We start from the raw sequence: 16421 nt of genomic DNA on the forward strand, positions 1-16421 counted from the left end.
GAAACTGGAAGGTACGAGCATACGAAGCGCGCGTGTGTGCTCCCAATTTACGAATCCAGCCACTTGTAGCGCCGCCGCCGTCACCACCGCCGTCACCACCGCCGTCACCACCGCCTCCACCGCACCTAGTCACCCCTATTGCCGGTAAACAGGTGAGAAAGAGAGAGTAAGACAATACGAAAGAGAGGGATAACGAGAGAGTCAGAGACAGACGCGCCTATACCCTTCAAGAGGGTTCGTCCCTTTTCTTCCTTATCAGCCATTCTTATCATCTTCCTTTTTGCCTAACTATTCTTTTACTTCAATCTGTCTATTTTCTCTTTTATTTTTTTTTTATATCATTCTAAAAGAAAAAATATTGTCATGATTTTTGAAAGAGTCCTACGAAGCTACAACCATCACCACCACCAGCAGCACCGATTTTCTACTTTTCTTTTCAACCTACCTCCCAAGCACCCGCTTTACCTCTCAGGCATAGTAGTAGGGTGGTCTACCTCCCCTGCAGGCAAGCTACACCAAGCAACTCAACGAAATCGGAGGTACACTTGCGTGCGCATCCGTCCATCGATCTATTTTAGCTCACCTACGCTCCTGCCAGCCCTGCTCTCGCACTTTCCTGGCCCTCCACCACCCTCCTCCTCCTCCTCCTCCTCCTCCTCCTCCTGACCCCTACATTTACTTCTACCCCTGACACTGCCGCTAACCCTGCCCCTGTCCCTACCCCTGTCCTGTTCTGTTCTGTTCCGTTCTGTCCTTGCCATCTCACCTCTTTTCGTTAAACCCTGTTTCTCCCAACTAAATCTTAATTGAGTCATCTTACAAAATACAATAATATTTTATTTATTTCTTTTTCTTTTTTTCATTTCATTTTTTTACTTGTTTTTTTATCTCTGTAAAAAGGTAAACAAAAGACACAATTAAGTTTTTATTCTTCAATTAAATTAAAATTAATTAGAAACTTTTTTTAATTGGTGTGTAATATAATCACTGTTACCAAATTTTCATTGATGTTCTTTTAGAAACATTTAATTTATCTCTTTCTCTTTTGTAAAAGTGAAGTAATTTGAAACCTATCGTTAGATATACATTTTTCAAAATATCTCTAATTAAGAACAAAATTCGAAAATAAAAACATGAAAGTTATCGAATTATTTGTTTCGTTTTTTGTTTTTGTGTGTAAATCATTAGAATGTTTATGACAAGTGTATAAAAAAATGATAAATGGTGTAGTAGAGAAAGTACTTGAAAATCGTAGTAGAGAGAGAGAGAGAGAGAAAGAATAATCGTATGGAAAGATACTGAATGGAAAGTACTACGTTCTATTTAATGACAACAATTATAACTTAGGAGAAAGATGAAAGCGACAATTATCATGCTCGAAAAAATAAATACAATACGTTTTTAAACTCTCACGCTTCTATTTTCAATTAAATCACGACGCTTAACTTTCTCTGGTAATTTTTTGTTCCTTTTGGTCTAATCGTTTTACACCTTTGTATGCAGAGCGTGTAAATCATTTTTCTTCGAAGTATTTATATTTAATTTCGCGTCTTGGAGATTCCAGTCTTTAGTATAATATCTGTAACACTCGGTGTAACTTCTTCGAGTATTAACAAATTGAACAGTCAAGTATTCTAATCTTATAATTATCGAAATGTTTCTCAAAGGATATTTACATTTATTTCTAATGAATTTGATCGTATCGAGTATCGAAATTAATGCTTGGAACATATGGAAAATGCATAAGTTTCCACAAGTACGACGTTTTTGGCAAACTAACGAAAATCGATCTCGAGAATCTTACGATCAGCAGACGCACGCGCTTCAAAATATTAAATCGGCCCAAAGTTTAAGAGAAAAACGACGTAAGTTTATCATTAAACAAAACAAAAATACAAATACAAATAATAATAATAAAATTGATCTTTAGTTTTTCCATTGTTCACCGTGGTCAAATTTGATAATAACGTTTGTGCTGGTTCCAACGGAGAAAATGGTACTTGCATATCAGCTACGGAATGTTCACAACGTGCTGGTATATCAAGTGGAATTTGTGCCAACGGTTATGGCGTATGTTGTATCGGTAATAAATATTTATGCTTAATAATGTAGCATTTGGAATTAGCTTTTATCTTTATATGAGATTTATTGTTTTATAGTCATGGTCTCGTGCGGACAAACAATTAACGATAATAATACTTACTTTGTTAATCCGAATTATCCATCCACGTTCGATGGTACTGAGTCGTGTCAATTGACGTTATTGAAATCAAATCCGGATGTGTGCCAATTTAGGTAATTCAAAACAAAAAATATACCTTTTATTATACCTCTGTGTTATAATATGTACGATAAAGGATTGTAAATTATTGTCACAGTATTTCAAATCATTTGTTTTACATTTAAAATGGATTATCAGTATTACAATGCATGTCTAAAAACAAATATATATTTGATATTACATAATGTGCGACAATAATATCTTTTTTCTTTAGATATACTTTAATAAGATTTTTTTTTTAGATTGGATTTTGTACAATTTATGATAAGAGGACCGGAGACAACGAACAATTTGTGCACATATGACCAATTTATTGTCTCCGGTGGTAATCCAGTGCCAACTATTTGTGGAACTAATAATGGCAATCATAGTAAGATTACATTTTGTATATTTTATACAAAGTTGGGAATAAAATGAAATTTTTCATTGATCAAATACATGGATTTTCTTTTTTTTTTTTTTTTTGTACTTTTTTTACAGTGTACATAGACGCTGGTGTAGGGCAAACTAATCCCATTACATTGACATTCGTCACGAGCGGGAATTCCTTTCCACGATCCTGGAAAGTCCGAATCTCACAGATTCGTTGTAGCACAATTTACAGAGCTGAGGAAGGGTGTTTGCAATATTTTACCGGTGTATCAGGACAAATAAAATCATTCAATTTCGATCCCACGACCGGATTGCAATTGTCCAATCAGGATTACAGTATATGTATCAGAATGGAAAAAAACTTTTGCGGTATCCAATATATGCCCTGTTCTGACGAAGGTACGACAAACACATACGTTTTTTCTTTTTTCTTTTTTTTATAATAACAATAAAATAATCCTTTTTTAAAAGTTATGAATGGGATTGAATAAAAATGAAAATATAAACAGATGTTTTTCTTTCTGCCATTTATCGAAATATTTGATAAAATGAAATTTTTTTTTTTATTTTAACATTTCATAATACGTCCAACAAATCTTTACTTTTGAAAATATCATGAAAATATAATAATCATTTAAAAGATACATTTGTTGTGTTTGCATTGAAAGATTATTTTGAATATAACAATAACGTATTTGTCTGGACGATTATATTGAATGGGTAATAAAAAAATAAAAAAAAAATAAAAGTTTCCTGTTATAAAGTTAGATTGACGAAAATAAACGATGAAAAAAATGCAATAATATGAACTTTTTAAAATTCCTCCGTGATTTTTAGCTCGTACCTTTAAACAAGGTCAGGTACATATTAACTTTGCATAAGTTTATTATTTAAATTATACGTTCTAGGAAATATGATTTAATATTCGAATTTGAATATTAATTTTATTTTTATATTATTCTTTAGGATATTAATATGTTATTTTGTAAATGAAAATTTAATACCTATAAAATATTTATAAATTTAAAAGAAAACAACAAAGTTTATGTTAAAACTTTGATAGGAAAAGATTTGTTTAATATAATCCATAATTTGAAAGTTATCTACGAAGTGCGTAGTGTTAACTTGTTTTGTATACACAGATATATCTTTTTCCTGTTGGTCAAATATGAAATTCGATAAGATATAAATAAATATTCCAGGTATTATGGTAACCAGTGGGCCAGGACAAATGTCTCGTAATAACGCGTTTACTTTAACGGGTAATACTCAAGGAACGCAAATAGCTTCGATGACAGGTGCCGCATGTCAAACAGACTACTTGATGATACCTTGTGCGATTAACGCAGGTAGAACTCCTTCGATGTCAATCACCTGTGTTGACAGATTGTGCGGTGGTACGTTTAATGCTGAGAGTCAAAACTTAAACTCATCTTCGGTCATTAGTAAGTGTCTTCAATATTTTTATTACATTTACGTTCAAAAAAAAAAAAAAAAAAAATAAATTTATTTTTAGTAAATTTTTAATATATATTATACCCCCGTGGGGGAGGCGGGGAAGAATATCCCCTCAGTAATCCCTGCTTATCGTAAGAGGCGACTAAAAGGGAAACCCAGGAAAAATGGATAGATTAAATTATTCAAATTATACATTAATAATATACAAAAATTCATTATTTTATCAATGATTAAATATTCTTGGCACACTTCATGTATATCAAATTAGAATTTAGTTATTTAAAATAACGAAAAGAAAAACTTCTATATAATTTGTTTCTTTTTTTATTTTATTTTTTTTCAGGCACTGTTAAACCTTTCAGATTAATATTTCATACAGATGCGATAGAAGCACCGAATGATATTGGAAATAGAGGTTTTTGTTTAAATTATGTTCAACAACCGTGCACGACAAAATTAAGGTAAGGTATTTTGAGGTATATTTGAGGTATATTTGAGGTATACATCCAATTGGAAAATGAAGGAATGAAATTATTGAAATCTTTAGGAGTCCACAGTTTATTTAAAGATCTTTCCAAATATCTTATAAGTTTTCTTAATCAATACTAGGACGATGTTAATCCGATTAAAAAATAGGATCTTCTTCTTTTTTTTTTTTTTTGCAAGTAAACGTAATAACGCTTGCATAACAAGTACGCTTGTACATTTTTTTTCGTACTTTTTTGATTTATTTTTCTTTTTTTTTTTCGTTGCACCTATCATCTAAAGAAATGATCAATCAGACTTCAAAATCAGCCAACCATGCGAATCTTAAATACACGTGTAACATACGACAATAGTGTATCTTTTTAGATATAATATATATTTTCACACAATAACACGTCGATATATGTGTGTATATAGAAAATTTTCTGTAACCGATGTAATACAAACCAACTAAAAGTGAGATTTTACGTGTAAACAAAATTATTCTTATAAGTCTTCGTATTTGACAATATATTATTTATTTTCTATTTTTTCATTTATTATATTTTTACACACATACTCGTCATATAAATACTTGTCTAATTTTTAAAATTATTTTTCTCCAAAATAAAATCTTTTATAAACAAATTTTGTTATTCCACATATTCAACTTGATTTTTCAACTTGAATCATCTTATTACTCGTTTGTATCATTGTATCATTAGGTACAGAACATCTTGTATATACTTAAATATATATATATATATACATAAAATATCATATAGATTAAACATTAATATTTCATTAAACAATTTTAACGAGAAATAGGGCATGAATTTGTTTTTTTTCTTTTTCTTTTTCTTTGCGTAATATCAAGATAATATATAATTCGTGTCGTTATCCTCTTATTATTAATAAAATGAATTAATATATTAATTAATGTACATTAGTATATTAAAAATTATAAACAAATCTTCCTAGCAGTCAATTAAAGTATCGTCTTACCATTTTAATTAATTAATTATGATCTTTCACTGAATCTTGCCTCGTCTTCTCTTGTTTCATCATTAAAAATAATTTCATCTATTATTAGATTAAAGCCTTAATCTTTGTTCAGTAGAAAAAATGCATTGGTTTATATTTATTTTTATATACGTGTATATGTAATGATAGTATTACAATTATAATGATGGTATTAAAATATTTAAAATTCAAATAACATAAAAAAAATAATTATTAAATATAAACACGAAGTTTAAATCGAATAAAACGTAAGCACGTTGAAATAATTAAAAAAAAAAAAAAAAATGTACGAACAAGTGCTGTCATAAATTTCTTTTCATTGCAATATCTTTTTTTTTTTTTTTTTTTTTAATTATGAAGCAAATATCATAAAACGTCATTAGTCGTTTTAATGAGACGACGTGCGAGAACGTGAAGATCAATAGTTCCAATATTTTTCCATCTTTTTTATTTTGTTCTTCATTTTTCATTTTTCATTTCATTAATAATGAACAAATTAAAAGAATTTTATTTGTATTTTTCAGGAAAAATTAATATATGCCGTTATGTGTTAATTACAACGTTTAGGTATGTAACATTTTAATTGACTGTGAGGAATAAACCTAAAATTAGCAATTAACATAAACATTTACATATTCCAATCATGAATCAAATGTAAATGAAAATATGAGATGAAAATTAATACGATAGACAGCAGTCTTCATTGATTGAATTGATTATTCAATTATTAAACTTACGTTGATCCTCGTAATATCACAAATCGGTATTCAAAAGGTTATTAGAATTTGTAATGACAAATTCACGATGGTATTATGATTTTAATTGAATATATTGAAAAGTTTAACACGTCTGATCGGAATACATAAAAAAAAAAAAACCCCAAAAAAATATGTTTCTTCCAAATATTTTTCGTCATTTTTTTTTTCCTTTCTTTTTTTATTTTAGCCGATCATAAGAGTCAACCTAATGTCAAATGTCAGAGTAAAAATGTTTCAAAGTACAAACGTTTTCAAACTTACTAATTAATATTAATAGTATTATTATTATTATTATTGTTATTATTATTATTATTATTATTATTATTATTATTATTATTATTATTACTATTATTAATATTATTTTAATCTTTAACCAAGAGAAAGACCTTTTTTAATAAGCACCATATGTAACGCAATATGTTGCTGGAAAAAGATAGAAAGAGAAGGGAGAGAGAGAGAGAGAGAGAGAGAGATAGAAAGGTAGAAAAAGAAGAAAAAAAGAAAAAGAAAGAGTTGCCAATGCTAGACCATTTTATAACATTAAGGGCCGTTACGATTTGTTTAAATATATTTGAAACGTTATTATATTTGAAGCTTTGCCATTTGAATATATTTCTTTCATTTCTAAGAAAAAACGACGCGACATTGAGATCAATTTTAATCAGCTCACACCACTACCATTTTAGTGCCATCTAAATTAATAGGCGGTTTTAATATATCCTAGAACCTTCTTGGTATCAAAGCAAAAAATTATTATTTCAAGATCAAAATTAATTGTTGATGACCAACAACTCTAAATGATATATCAATTAAATTTCAATGTAATTCAAACATTTCAATGATTGTCAATATTTTTTATAGAAATCAATATCTTTTTCTTCCCTCCGGGCGAAAAGCGTCAACTTTTCTCCCGCTGTTCAAAACGAAATTGCCGCTTTCCGCCTACGTCGAGCAGAAAAAATGTATACTCACCATGGGCAGTAAATAAGAAATTTCTTACTTTACCTCCCTAGGTGAGTAATATACTATTTTATTTATTTGTTTTTTATTTCTATGTTTTGTTTAATAGTTGATGTTCTATTATTTGCAAATTTGTTAACATTTGAATGTTTCACTATGTTAAGTCGTCTCTATTGGTTCCGTATATTAGAAAATTGTATTGTATAATGTATGTGTATATATATATATATATAAACATTAACATATTCTTATTTTGTAATTATTTTAATTACTTACAAAGAATATTAATCAATTCCATTTTTGGTCTCGTAAAAAATGTGCACACATTTACGAAATAAAGAAATTTTTGTTCTTATTGGAAATAATGATGAAACCGTTTATCGTGCTTCGATTGGCAGTGTTTAAAAATTATGATTGAATTATTTGTATTTTGAATTTTTTTAATACGAGCTACACAATTTTCACGCGAGAACATGAAAATGATTTGATTTTTTTTTTTTTTTTAATTTTACATCAAACGGTACTCGTATCTAATATTTGTGTACTTGCGTTTAAATCATCGCAGATTTGTTTTTTTTTTCGATGTTATTACTCGTTTTTTTTTCTTTTTTTTTTTTCATTATGAATACAATTTTTGATTGAAATTAATGTCAGGTTTTTGCGTTTCTTTGAAATCGATACTTATTTCATTCATCATCTTGTTTTAATTCATTCACAAATAGATCAATGCGATCTTATTATAAGGTTATCCAAAAATATCATTAAATACTTTTATTATTATTATTATTTTTTTTTTGTTTTTTTTTTTTAATTATTTGCTATCAAAAATTGTAATAAACTGTGTCGCAAACTGTCGTTTGTTAACTACTCCTTTTTTCTTGTTTCTTTTTTAACACAAATATTTCAACTTATGGCCTCTGTACGTAATCTAATAATAGTAAAGGGTTGAAATTTGGTCTAATATTGGCAACTCTGCCCTTTTTCATCTGATTCGAGTCTTATTTAAACGTAACAAATACGTATATGTGTATGTGTGTGTGTGTGTATAAGTGTGCGATACGATCATCAAATATTAGATCGATCATCTCAAAGTTTTCCATTTTAACCACCTCCTTTTTTCTTTTCTTTTTTTTCATTTCTTTTTTACTCTTTGGTGGAACCAAACATATCGACTATACGTCATTGGAATAATAATACATTGAATTATGACATTTCTTTAGCTTTCATAAAATATGTGAGCATGTCAATCGGTAATGGAAATACGATCGTTGAATTCTTTTCAGCCGAAATTGTATTAAGTGTCTACGATTAAACAAACAAATGAGAAAATTAATTATTATATATTTTTAATCTTTCAAGCAATTCAAATATTCAGGAGATCGAAAAATAATCAAAATTTTAAATGCTAATCAACAACAAAATTGGTTCAATTCCCTTTTTAAAAAGTCCTTCGATTTTTCATTGAATTTTGATTACTTTTCGGTACCTCGAACAAAATGAAAAAAAAATCAATAATTGATCGTTACTTACCTGTAGATAACGTAATTGCAATGCAGCAGGTGAATCTCCAATTACTTCAGATGCTTCTCTTAATGCTCTACTTGCCTTTTGTTCACCTTCAGCAGCGATGACCTATAATTAAATACGAGTATACAAAATCATACAGAATCAATTTTATGCAAATGTATAAAACATTAATAATAATTTTTAAAAAAGAAATAAAAGTTACCTTAGCACGTGCTTCTCGTGCAGCTTCTGCTTCTGCAGCCATTGCTCGTTGCAATTGAACAGGAAGCCTAACGTCTTTGCTACAAATTTCACATTTATTTCATTTATATTTTTTTATTTATTGAAAATATTACATTAATTTTTTATTAAAATACTTACATTTCAACTCGTTCGACCTTTATACCCCAGGTATCGGTAGCTTCATCCAAGGAAATCTATGATGCACCTTAATCAATTTTCTTTTACATATAAACTTACGTATGTATATGTGTGTGTGTATGTATTTACGTACGAGTATTTACGTACAAATGTATGTATAATTAATATTACAATAATTGCAATTTATTTAATAGTTACATTAAATGCTATAAAAAAATCAACGAATTATTTTCAATATTGAATAATTTGTTAAAATAAGTAGTTCAATCGATAATTGTAGTACTTAAGATATGAAATCACATTACATAATAAATAAAATTTTTAAAAAACATATGTCCATATCACACAAGTTAGAAGTGAAACCTTCAAATAAACAAGTTTCGAGGATAATTTATTGTATAATATTATTTGTACTTTTAATTTGTAATTATTTATTTAATTATTAATTTAATTAAAAAAAATGCGCGCCTGTTGATATGCAATCCTCCAGACACACTTTGAAAATGTTGCTTGCGAGCGCCATCTACTGGGACAGAATTTTTTGCAGTCAAAACTGTTTATACACATATGTATGACGGGTTGCATATCTTTCGAGCAGAAAAAAATTCCGTACTAACAGATGGCGCTCGCTAGCAACATTTTAAAAGTGTGTCTGGAGGGTTGCATTCATACAGGCGCGCATTTTTATAATAATTACAAAGAAAGTAAATAATAAAACACATATTTTTTTCCTTTCCTTTCCCCACTACATCACCGGGTTACATTTTTTCAAATGACACCCATTCTAAAGAAGTTTTCATTCAAAAATGGAATAGTTGAAGGAATATAACGTACCTGCATGTTACCAGAAATAGTTTCACGTTCGCTAAGTATTTCATGTAACGGTCTTGTACCCATGGTATTTCGAAGTGTCGTTTGTGCAAGAAGTCTTGTACTATGATGTGCATTTTCCACATTTGCTATAGATATAGTAGCATTATTAACACGATAATAAACTACTGCATCGACGGATACTGTAACGCTGTCCTTTGTTAATACCTGGAAAATAATCGATATTCGTTTCACTTTCGTTATCTGTTATAAATATCTCAGCATTGAAATTGATAACAAGAAATAATATAAATTATAAACATACCTCTTGGGGTGGAACATCATAAGTTCTCGTACGCAAATCAACTCGTGCGTAATTGTCTACGCAGGGTAAAATAAAGAAAATTCCTAAAAAAAGAATATTTTTATTAAACTTAGCTCCCTGTGGGGAAGGCGGGGAAGAATACCCCCTCAGTAATCCCTGCTTTTCGTAAGAGGCGACTAAAAGAGAAACCCAAAAAAAAATGGAAAATGAAAACTTACCAGGACCTTTAGCACCACCAGATAGAAGACGACCTAATCGGAATATAACAGCTCTTTCGTATTCCTGTACAACCTACAAACGTAATATGTAAAATGTAATTGTCAATAATTAATTAATCAATAATTACGAAATAAAGGATTTATTTTAAGGTGCTTTTAGATAGGTCAAAGACCCTGTGATAATATAAACATTTTATTATTATTATTATTATTGTGTTATAAATGTGTTGAATAAAACGATGAAGAGTTTTACTATTAACAGAATTTTCAAGATCTTTTATAGAACATCAACGACGCTTGGAGGTCAATTGTCCGTTCTATTAATAATGCAACGAGGGTGATAGCTGTTTATACAGTGACCGCTTAAAAAAAAGAATAAAAGAAAGAACTTCCGAATACCCTTTAAACTTTCGTTAATATTTTACCTTGAAGCAAACGAAGAGCGAAAATGGCATTGTCAAAATGACCAAAATCCATGACAATATCACCAGGATATTACCACAGGTTGTCGAATCGGATTGTGTTGAATCTTCCGCTAAAACAATGAAACACAAACATACCAATTTCATTTGACAATATTCATTGTTTTATTATTGTAAATACAATCTATTTGCGTTGTTTGATTATTTGTTCATCCGATGATTGAAACCAAGTTATTAATTAAGGCATACGTATTGGAGAACAAAATTTCATGTTTCAAATCGATTATGAATTTATGCGAGCTCACAACAAAAAAACAGAGAAAGGTGTACTTGACTTGATTTTACGAGTAGCATAAGAACTGTTATTGTCTAGTTAGTATTCTGTAAATTAGTTCTTTCGTTAGAGCTCGTTTTCTTAAGAAGAAAGAAAAAAGAAAAAAACAGGAAAAAAGACTTTTACAGGTACTCTTGAATTATCTCAAAAAGGGTTTTCCAATCTAGCTGCTAGCTATAATAAGTGTTTATATAGTCCAACCTATAATATATCATCATCCTCTTACTTAGATGAACGATAACTTGTTAGTCTCTTGTCATTATAACACATGCACAGTTCGTAGATAACAAAAAATACTCCCAAGATTGTAATCTCTCTCTTTCTATCTTTTTTCTTACAACTTTATTATTATTATTATTTATTTTATGTTTTATTTTCTTTTTTTGTTTTTGTCGAAAAAATACAATTGACGTAAACAAATGTGTTATTTTTCTCGTAATTCAAGATCGATAAAGGGATACACTTGCATATACTTGTACTATATATATACAGTTTATAGGAGGTTTATAAGTTTAAAAAGAAAATTATGCCAAAAAATTAAAAATTACCATAGAATAAATTTCACCCTGTGCACAATTGTTTCAATCATTGAAAATAATATTCTTAAAATTTATTATAATTCTTAGATTAATTTTTCTTGATAACTTATGTTTTTTTTTTCTGAATATTTTCGAAATATAGACCAACTAAGTAAATTGTTGACAATACTAATACAAAACGTAATAAACGGTGTATACCAAGTAAACCCTCGAGTAATTCTCGCTCGATATCTCATTTAAACACAGAATCGATCTTATTAACGATAACAACACATCGAAAGAAAAAGAATAAGAATTACGGATCGATATATTCCTATATATACATATACAAATGCGCGTCCTTTCCAAGAAAACTACGTAAATCGACTAACACAGAATAAATTTACATACATCTACGTTTTTATATATTTTATACAAAATTTTAACAAATTCTAATGAAAAATCTCATAAGAAAGCGCACCTATACAAACATACACACTCGATTCGAAAATTAATTATAATTCTTTACATATATACATAATATAATGAACACAATGAAAAAGATTAAAATGAATTGTTTTTTTGTATAAATGAATATTTTGAAATGTTCATATTTAAGCTTACCGTCCGTCATAACGAAAATGTAACTAGCGACGTACCCAGTGACCCGTTGACCTAAGTCACTGAATTATTCCCTATCCCTTTCTATCCTTCCCTCCCTCTTTTTCCCTCCCTCTCCTGCACCTCCCTGTTTTCTTCTCCTTCTCAACGTAGATAGATTCGATTTGAAGATTTAGTATTGGACCTCGTGTAAGAGGAAATTATTGGAAATTATTGAAAATTATTCGTAAGATGGATATCACACTATTTTGCTACGAATATTTGTTCCCTTGTCTGACCGTGTCCAACCACCCACTCACTCACTCACATGGATAAAATCCTATCTATCTTTCTCTTCTCGTAGTGGCATGCGCGAAATGCGCGAAATGCGCGCACCACCTACAACACACACACACACACCTTTATCATCCTTTCTATTCTCCTTTTCTATCCTACAATACTCTGACCTACTCTTTTATTTTATTTTATTTTATTTTATCAGTGTCCAGTTTGCCTACTTTTCCATCAACAAACCTTTTTCTTTTAACTCCTACTTCTATTCGTTTTTTTTTTCGTTTTTTTTTATTCTTTTTCCAATGAAAACGTCACTCGTCAATGTTTGAGTTCCCCTTTTTTCTTTTTATTATTCTTTTTTCTTTTTTATTGAACGAATTATAGAATAAAATGAATTTTACGAAGGGAGAGTAATATCGATTGTCAGAATTCGTATCCAATCTCTTCGTTTAATGAAAAATGTCTGTCCATCTTTTCCACTATTTTTCCCATTTCCTCTTTCGTATTTTTTCTTTTTCTTCCAATGAAAATGTCGCACGTCAATGTTCTATTTCCTGCTTTTTCTTTTCTTTATATATATAGATCGTTTATTTATTTATTTAATATAATTGAATGAAAATGAACGTTTGTTTTAAGCCATGAGAATTTTTATTATCTTTTGTTGAAATTTTCATTTTTATATGTCCACTCTGCCTACTTTTTTTCATTTCCTTTTCTTTTTATACTGGAAATGTCACACGTCAACGTTCTATTTTCTGAGTTTCTTTTCTTTTCTTTTCTTTTATTTTTGTTCTTTTTTTTTTGTTTTATTGATGACAAGGGGAATATTACAAGATAAAACGCGAATTTTCTTATTAGAATTTGTATAACATTAACACAATGGCTTTATTTCCTTTTTTTTTTTCTAATCGATTTTCTTTCCACGTTTATAGATAGTCTCGAACTATATTTATTTCTAACTCAAAGATGAAGATTGTATATATATATATATATTAAGTACATGCAAGGTGAATGCTATAGAGTAACCAAGTTCAACTATAACTGGCTGATTAATGTCCCCTTATACTACTTTTTTACTATTGAAGATTTTTCGTTTCATTGTAGTTTGTTTTTTTTTCTTTTCTTTTTACATAAAATATCGATTAAAATGTTAATTTGATGTCACCTCGTTCATCCAAGTTTCATAATAAAAATATTCGTTAAAAATATTATAATTCTCTAAGCTGTATAAGTTTAATAATAATAATTAATTAATAAAAGACAAATATTAATGAAAACTTCATGATTTGTACTTGTTAATTAAATATCATTTAACACTTACTTTACAAACTTCAAAGACAACATTTCTAATTATCGATAAACGATCTTTAATATTTTCGATAGCTTTCAACGCATAATTGACCGGCTATAATTTAATCAAATCTAACGTGATTAATAACAGTTACGAAAATAGATTATAAAGTTTTCAACCTTAATGAAAAACTACGAAAAAATGAATTGTTTTTTTACAAGAAAAAATACTTTTCAACCAGCGAATTATAATTAGTATTTATTAGTATTATATTTGATATAGTTAGATAAACTTTGTTTAAAGTTTAAAACGTTCAGTAGGATAAAATAAAGATTACTTCTTTACACTTAAGTAATAATTCATTCATATCAAATTCACATTATCGTTTACTATATCTAATAATTTCAAACAACGACGTGTCGATTCAATAATATTAAAATGATGATTATGATGATGATGATGAAGATTATACTTTACAAAAGAAAAATTATTTTATTTTTTTGTTTTTTTAGGTAGATTGAAAAACGATCGTTTTATTTTTACTGTTACGAGAATGGTTTGAAAAATTATGAAATTTGTCAACCCACCCACATATATATTACATACTCGTTCAACATTTATATTTTATTTAAATTAAAAAATATATGCATAAATATCACTCTTACCTCCGATAATACGATTTCGTATATCATCAGGACGCGTGTTAATCTGAATCGTAGACCCATTACCATTAGTTAAAGTCGCCATAGGAAGAGATACTTCTATGGGATTAACGCGAGATTCAAATTTCGCCACCTAAAATCATTTCATATCAATTACTAAATATTATTTAAAAAATTACTAAATTACTATTAAATCATAATAAATATAATATAATTAAACAAATATATTGATTTTAATTTATTTCAAATAAAGAAAATCTGGAATTTTTATTAAAATAAATCTTTGAACACATAAAACACACTTATCACAAATCTATGGTGGTGATTCGTGAAAAAGAACTCGAATAAAAAATTTTGTTCGTGCAAACGCACTTATTATTATTATTATTAATATTATCATTATTATTATTATTATTATTATTAGATTAGATAATTTTTTTGATTATCCTGAAGAATGGTGAATTATTAAAATAAAGTTTTTTTATTTCGTCCTGTTTACGAGTACTTACACCAGTTATATGAACTAAAACATAAAAATGCTCGTTAAATTTAATTCCAGATGATTCTACGATTTTACGACATGATAACGGGCTAATTCAATTTAATAATTCATGCAATTTCATTTTGACGGAATTCGCGTAGATTAATGATAATAATTAATCGGCTAAAAAAGCACTCCCATCTAAATTACGTATTTATAGTATTGAAAGCATTTGTTTATCTTTTAAAAAATATAATTTCATTTTTTACATCATCATTCCGTGAACATAAACACACAACAAACGATAAAAATCAAGACAACAAAACATGAAGCATCCTTAGTAATATCTCATCGAGATAATATCTAATAGAAAATATGTTGTTGACACACGATCAAGTTTTCTATCTCTTTCTCTCTTATAATAGAATAAACATTTTCCATCGACAAAATTCTATCAAAACGGATATGTTTATTCCATTTAAAAATAACATTACACTTACAAATTTATGATCCGATAATTATGACAGTGAATTTAGTCAAAAAATGGAAAAAAAAACAAACAAACAATTTATTTTATATTATAATTAAAAGTTGTTTATTTATAAAATAAATTATAAAATATCCCTTTAATATTCATCGATTTTCATAATTACCGGCACATATTGTGAAACAAGTAAGATACTTCAGAAAATTCTATTTGAAATTGTTAGATAAAAATATTATAGTTGAAATAAATTAAAAAATATTCTAATAAGCTTCTATAATTAAATAAATTGTTTGATTTCTTTTTATTTAATCGGTGCCTTTATTTTTGTATTTTTCCAGAGGGATGTATATTACATTCCTGACGTAATTGGAACAAGAAAAATAACATAAAAAATGATATTTTGGGTATAAGAAAGAAAAAAAAAAGGAGTAAGCTTTACAAATAATAAAATGAGAATAATATTGTATAAAGTCTTGATCACCTTGTGTCGTTTCTTCTTACACAAATGAAAAGGTAGACACAACGTGGACGTCGTCGTGGCTTCAGAGACCTTTGTACGAGACGACGACCGCCACCCTAACTAGTAGTAAGGCATTGGTTTAACACTATAACTCGACTACGCGCAGTTCGTCCTTGCGTACCGATACCCTTCCACTTTTAAACGGTGCTGACCCCTTGTCATTAAAACGTTTAAATAGACCTTTGGAAATATTCAACTATTTCATCGTTAGAAAACTTAAAAAATTTTTATTACATCATCATCATCATCATCTAA

The 16421-nt window shown here is 28.5% G+C and overlaps 2 protein-coding genes across 5 annotated transcripts; one reads left to right on the forward strand and one right to left on the reverse strand.

Annotated features, from left to right (window-relative positions):
* The first annotated feature begins 22 nt into the window (after positions 1-22).
* Positions 23-7847, forward strand: LOC107074261 (uncharacterized). Of its 3 annotated transcripts, XM_089170647.1 has the most exons (9): positions 23-152; positions 1668-1865; positions 1931-2083; positions 2160-2295; positions 2524-2651; positions 2762-3052; positions 3856-4098; positions 4455-4572; positions 6124-7847. In XM_089170647.1, exons 2-9 carry the CDS (start codon positions 1688-1690, stop codon positions 6131-6133), a joined length of 1257 nt encoding a protein of 418 aa, XP_089026773.1. In that variant the 5' UTR covers positions 23-152; positions 1668-1687; the 3' UTR covers positions 6134-7847. The 3 variants fall into 3 exon arrangements, with proteins under 3 accessions (XP_089026773.1, XP_089026772.1, XP_015190998.1); XM_089170646.1 differs by lacking the exon at positions 23-152 and having other exon boundaries at positions 243-1865; XM_015335512.2 differs by lacking the exons at positions 23-152; positions 6124-7847 and having other exon boundaries at positions 243-1865; positions 4455-4576.
* LOC107074511 (band 7 protein AGAP004871) lies at positions 4654-16283 on the reverse strand. 2 transcript variants are annotated; one of them, XM_015336017.2, is made up of 10 exons: positions 16128-16283; positions 14682-14811; positions 10983-11092; positions 10558-10630; positions 10340-10422; positions 10039-10242; positions 9205-9260; positions 9047-9125; positions 8848-8949; positions 4654-8619 (listed from the first exon to the last, which is right to left on the reverse strand). In XM_015336017.2, the coding sequence occupies exons 2-10, from the start codon at positions 14761-14763 to the stop codon at positions 8521-8523; spliced, it is 888 nt and encodes a 295-aa protein (XP_015191503.1). In that variant the 5' UTR covers positions 14764-14811; positions 16128-16283; the 3' UTR covers positions 4654-8520. The 2 variants fall into 2 exon arrangements, with proteins under 2 accessions (XP_015191503.1, XP_015191504.1); XM_015336018.2 differs by lacking the exons at positions 14682-14811; positions 16128-16283 and adding an exon at positions 12456-13004.
* Positions 16284-16421: the final 138 nt, after the last annotated feature.

The sequence above is a fragment of the Polistes dominula genome, unplaced genomic scaffold (genome assembly GCF_049000335.1).
Source record: "Polistes dominula isolate Pdom_NZ unplaced genomic scaffold, Pdom_raw_medaka contig_79, whole genome shotgun sequence".
NCBI lineage: Eukaryota > Metazoa > Arthropoda > Insecta > Hymenoptera > Vespidae > Polistes > Polistes dominula.

Excerpts from the sequence above, each read along its gene's own strand:
- LOC107074511 (XM_015336017.2), bottom strand. The coding sequence starts at position 14,763 with ATGGCGACTTTAACTAATGGTAATGGGTCTACGATTCAGATTAACACG. Across the intron at positions 10,631-10,982 it reads CGCTCTTCGTTTGCTTCAAG|GTTGTACAGGAATACGAAAG; the intron begins GTAAAATATTAA and ends TTACGTTTGTAG. Across the intron at positions 8,950-9,046 it reads CACGAGAAGCACGTGCTAAG|GTCATCGCTGCTGAAGGTGA; the intron begins GTAACTTTTATT and ends ATTTAATTATAG.
- LOC107074261 (XM_089170646.1), top strand. The coding sequence starts at position 1,655 with ATGTTTCTCAAAGGATATTTACATTTATTTCTAATGAATTTGATCGTA. Across the intron at positions 3,053-3,855 it reads TATGCCCTGTTCTGACGAAG|GTATTATGGTAACCAGTGGG; the intron begins GTACGACAAACA and ends TAAATATTCCAG. Across the intron at positions 4,099-4,454 it reads AAACTCATCTTCGGTCATTA|GCACTGTTAAACCTTTCAGA; the intron begins GTAAGTGTCTTC and ends ATTTTTTTTCAG.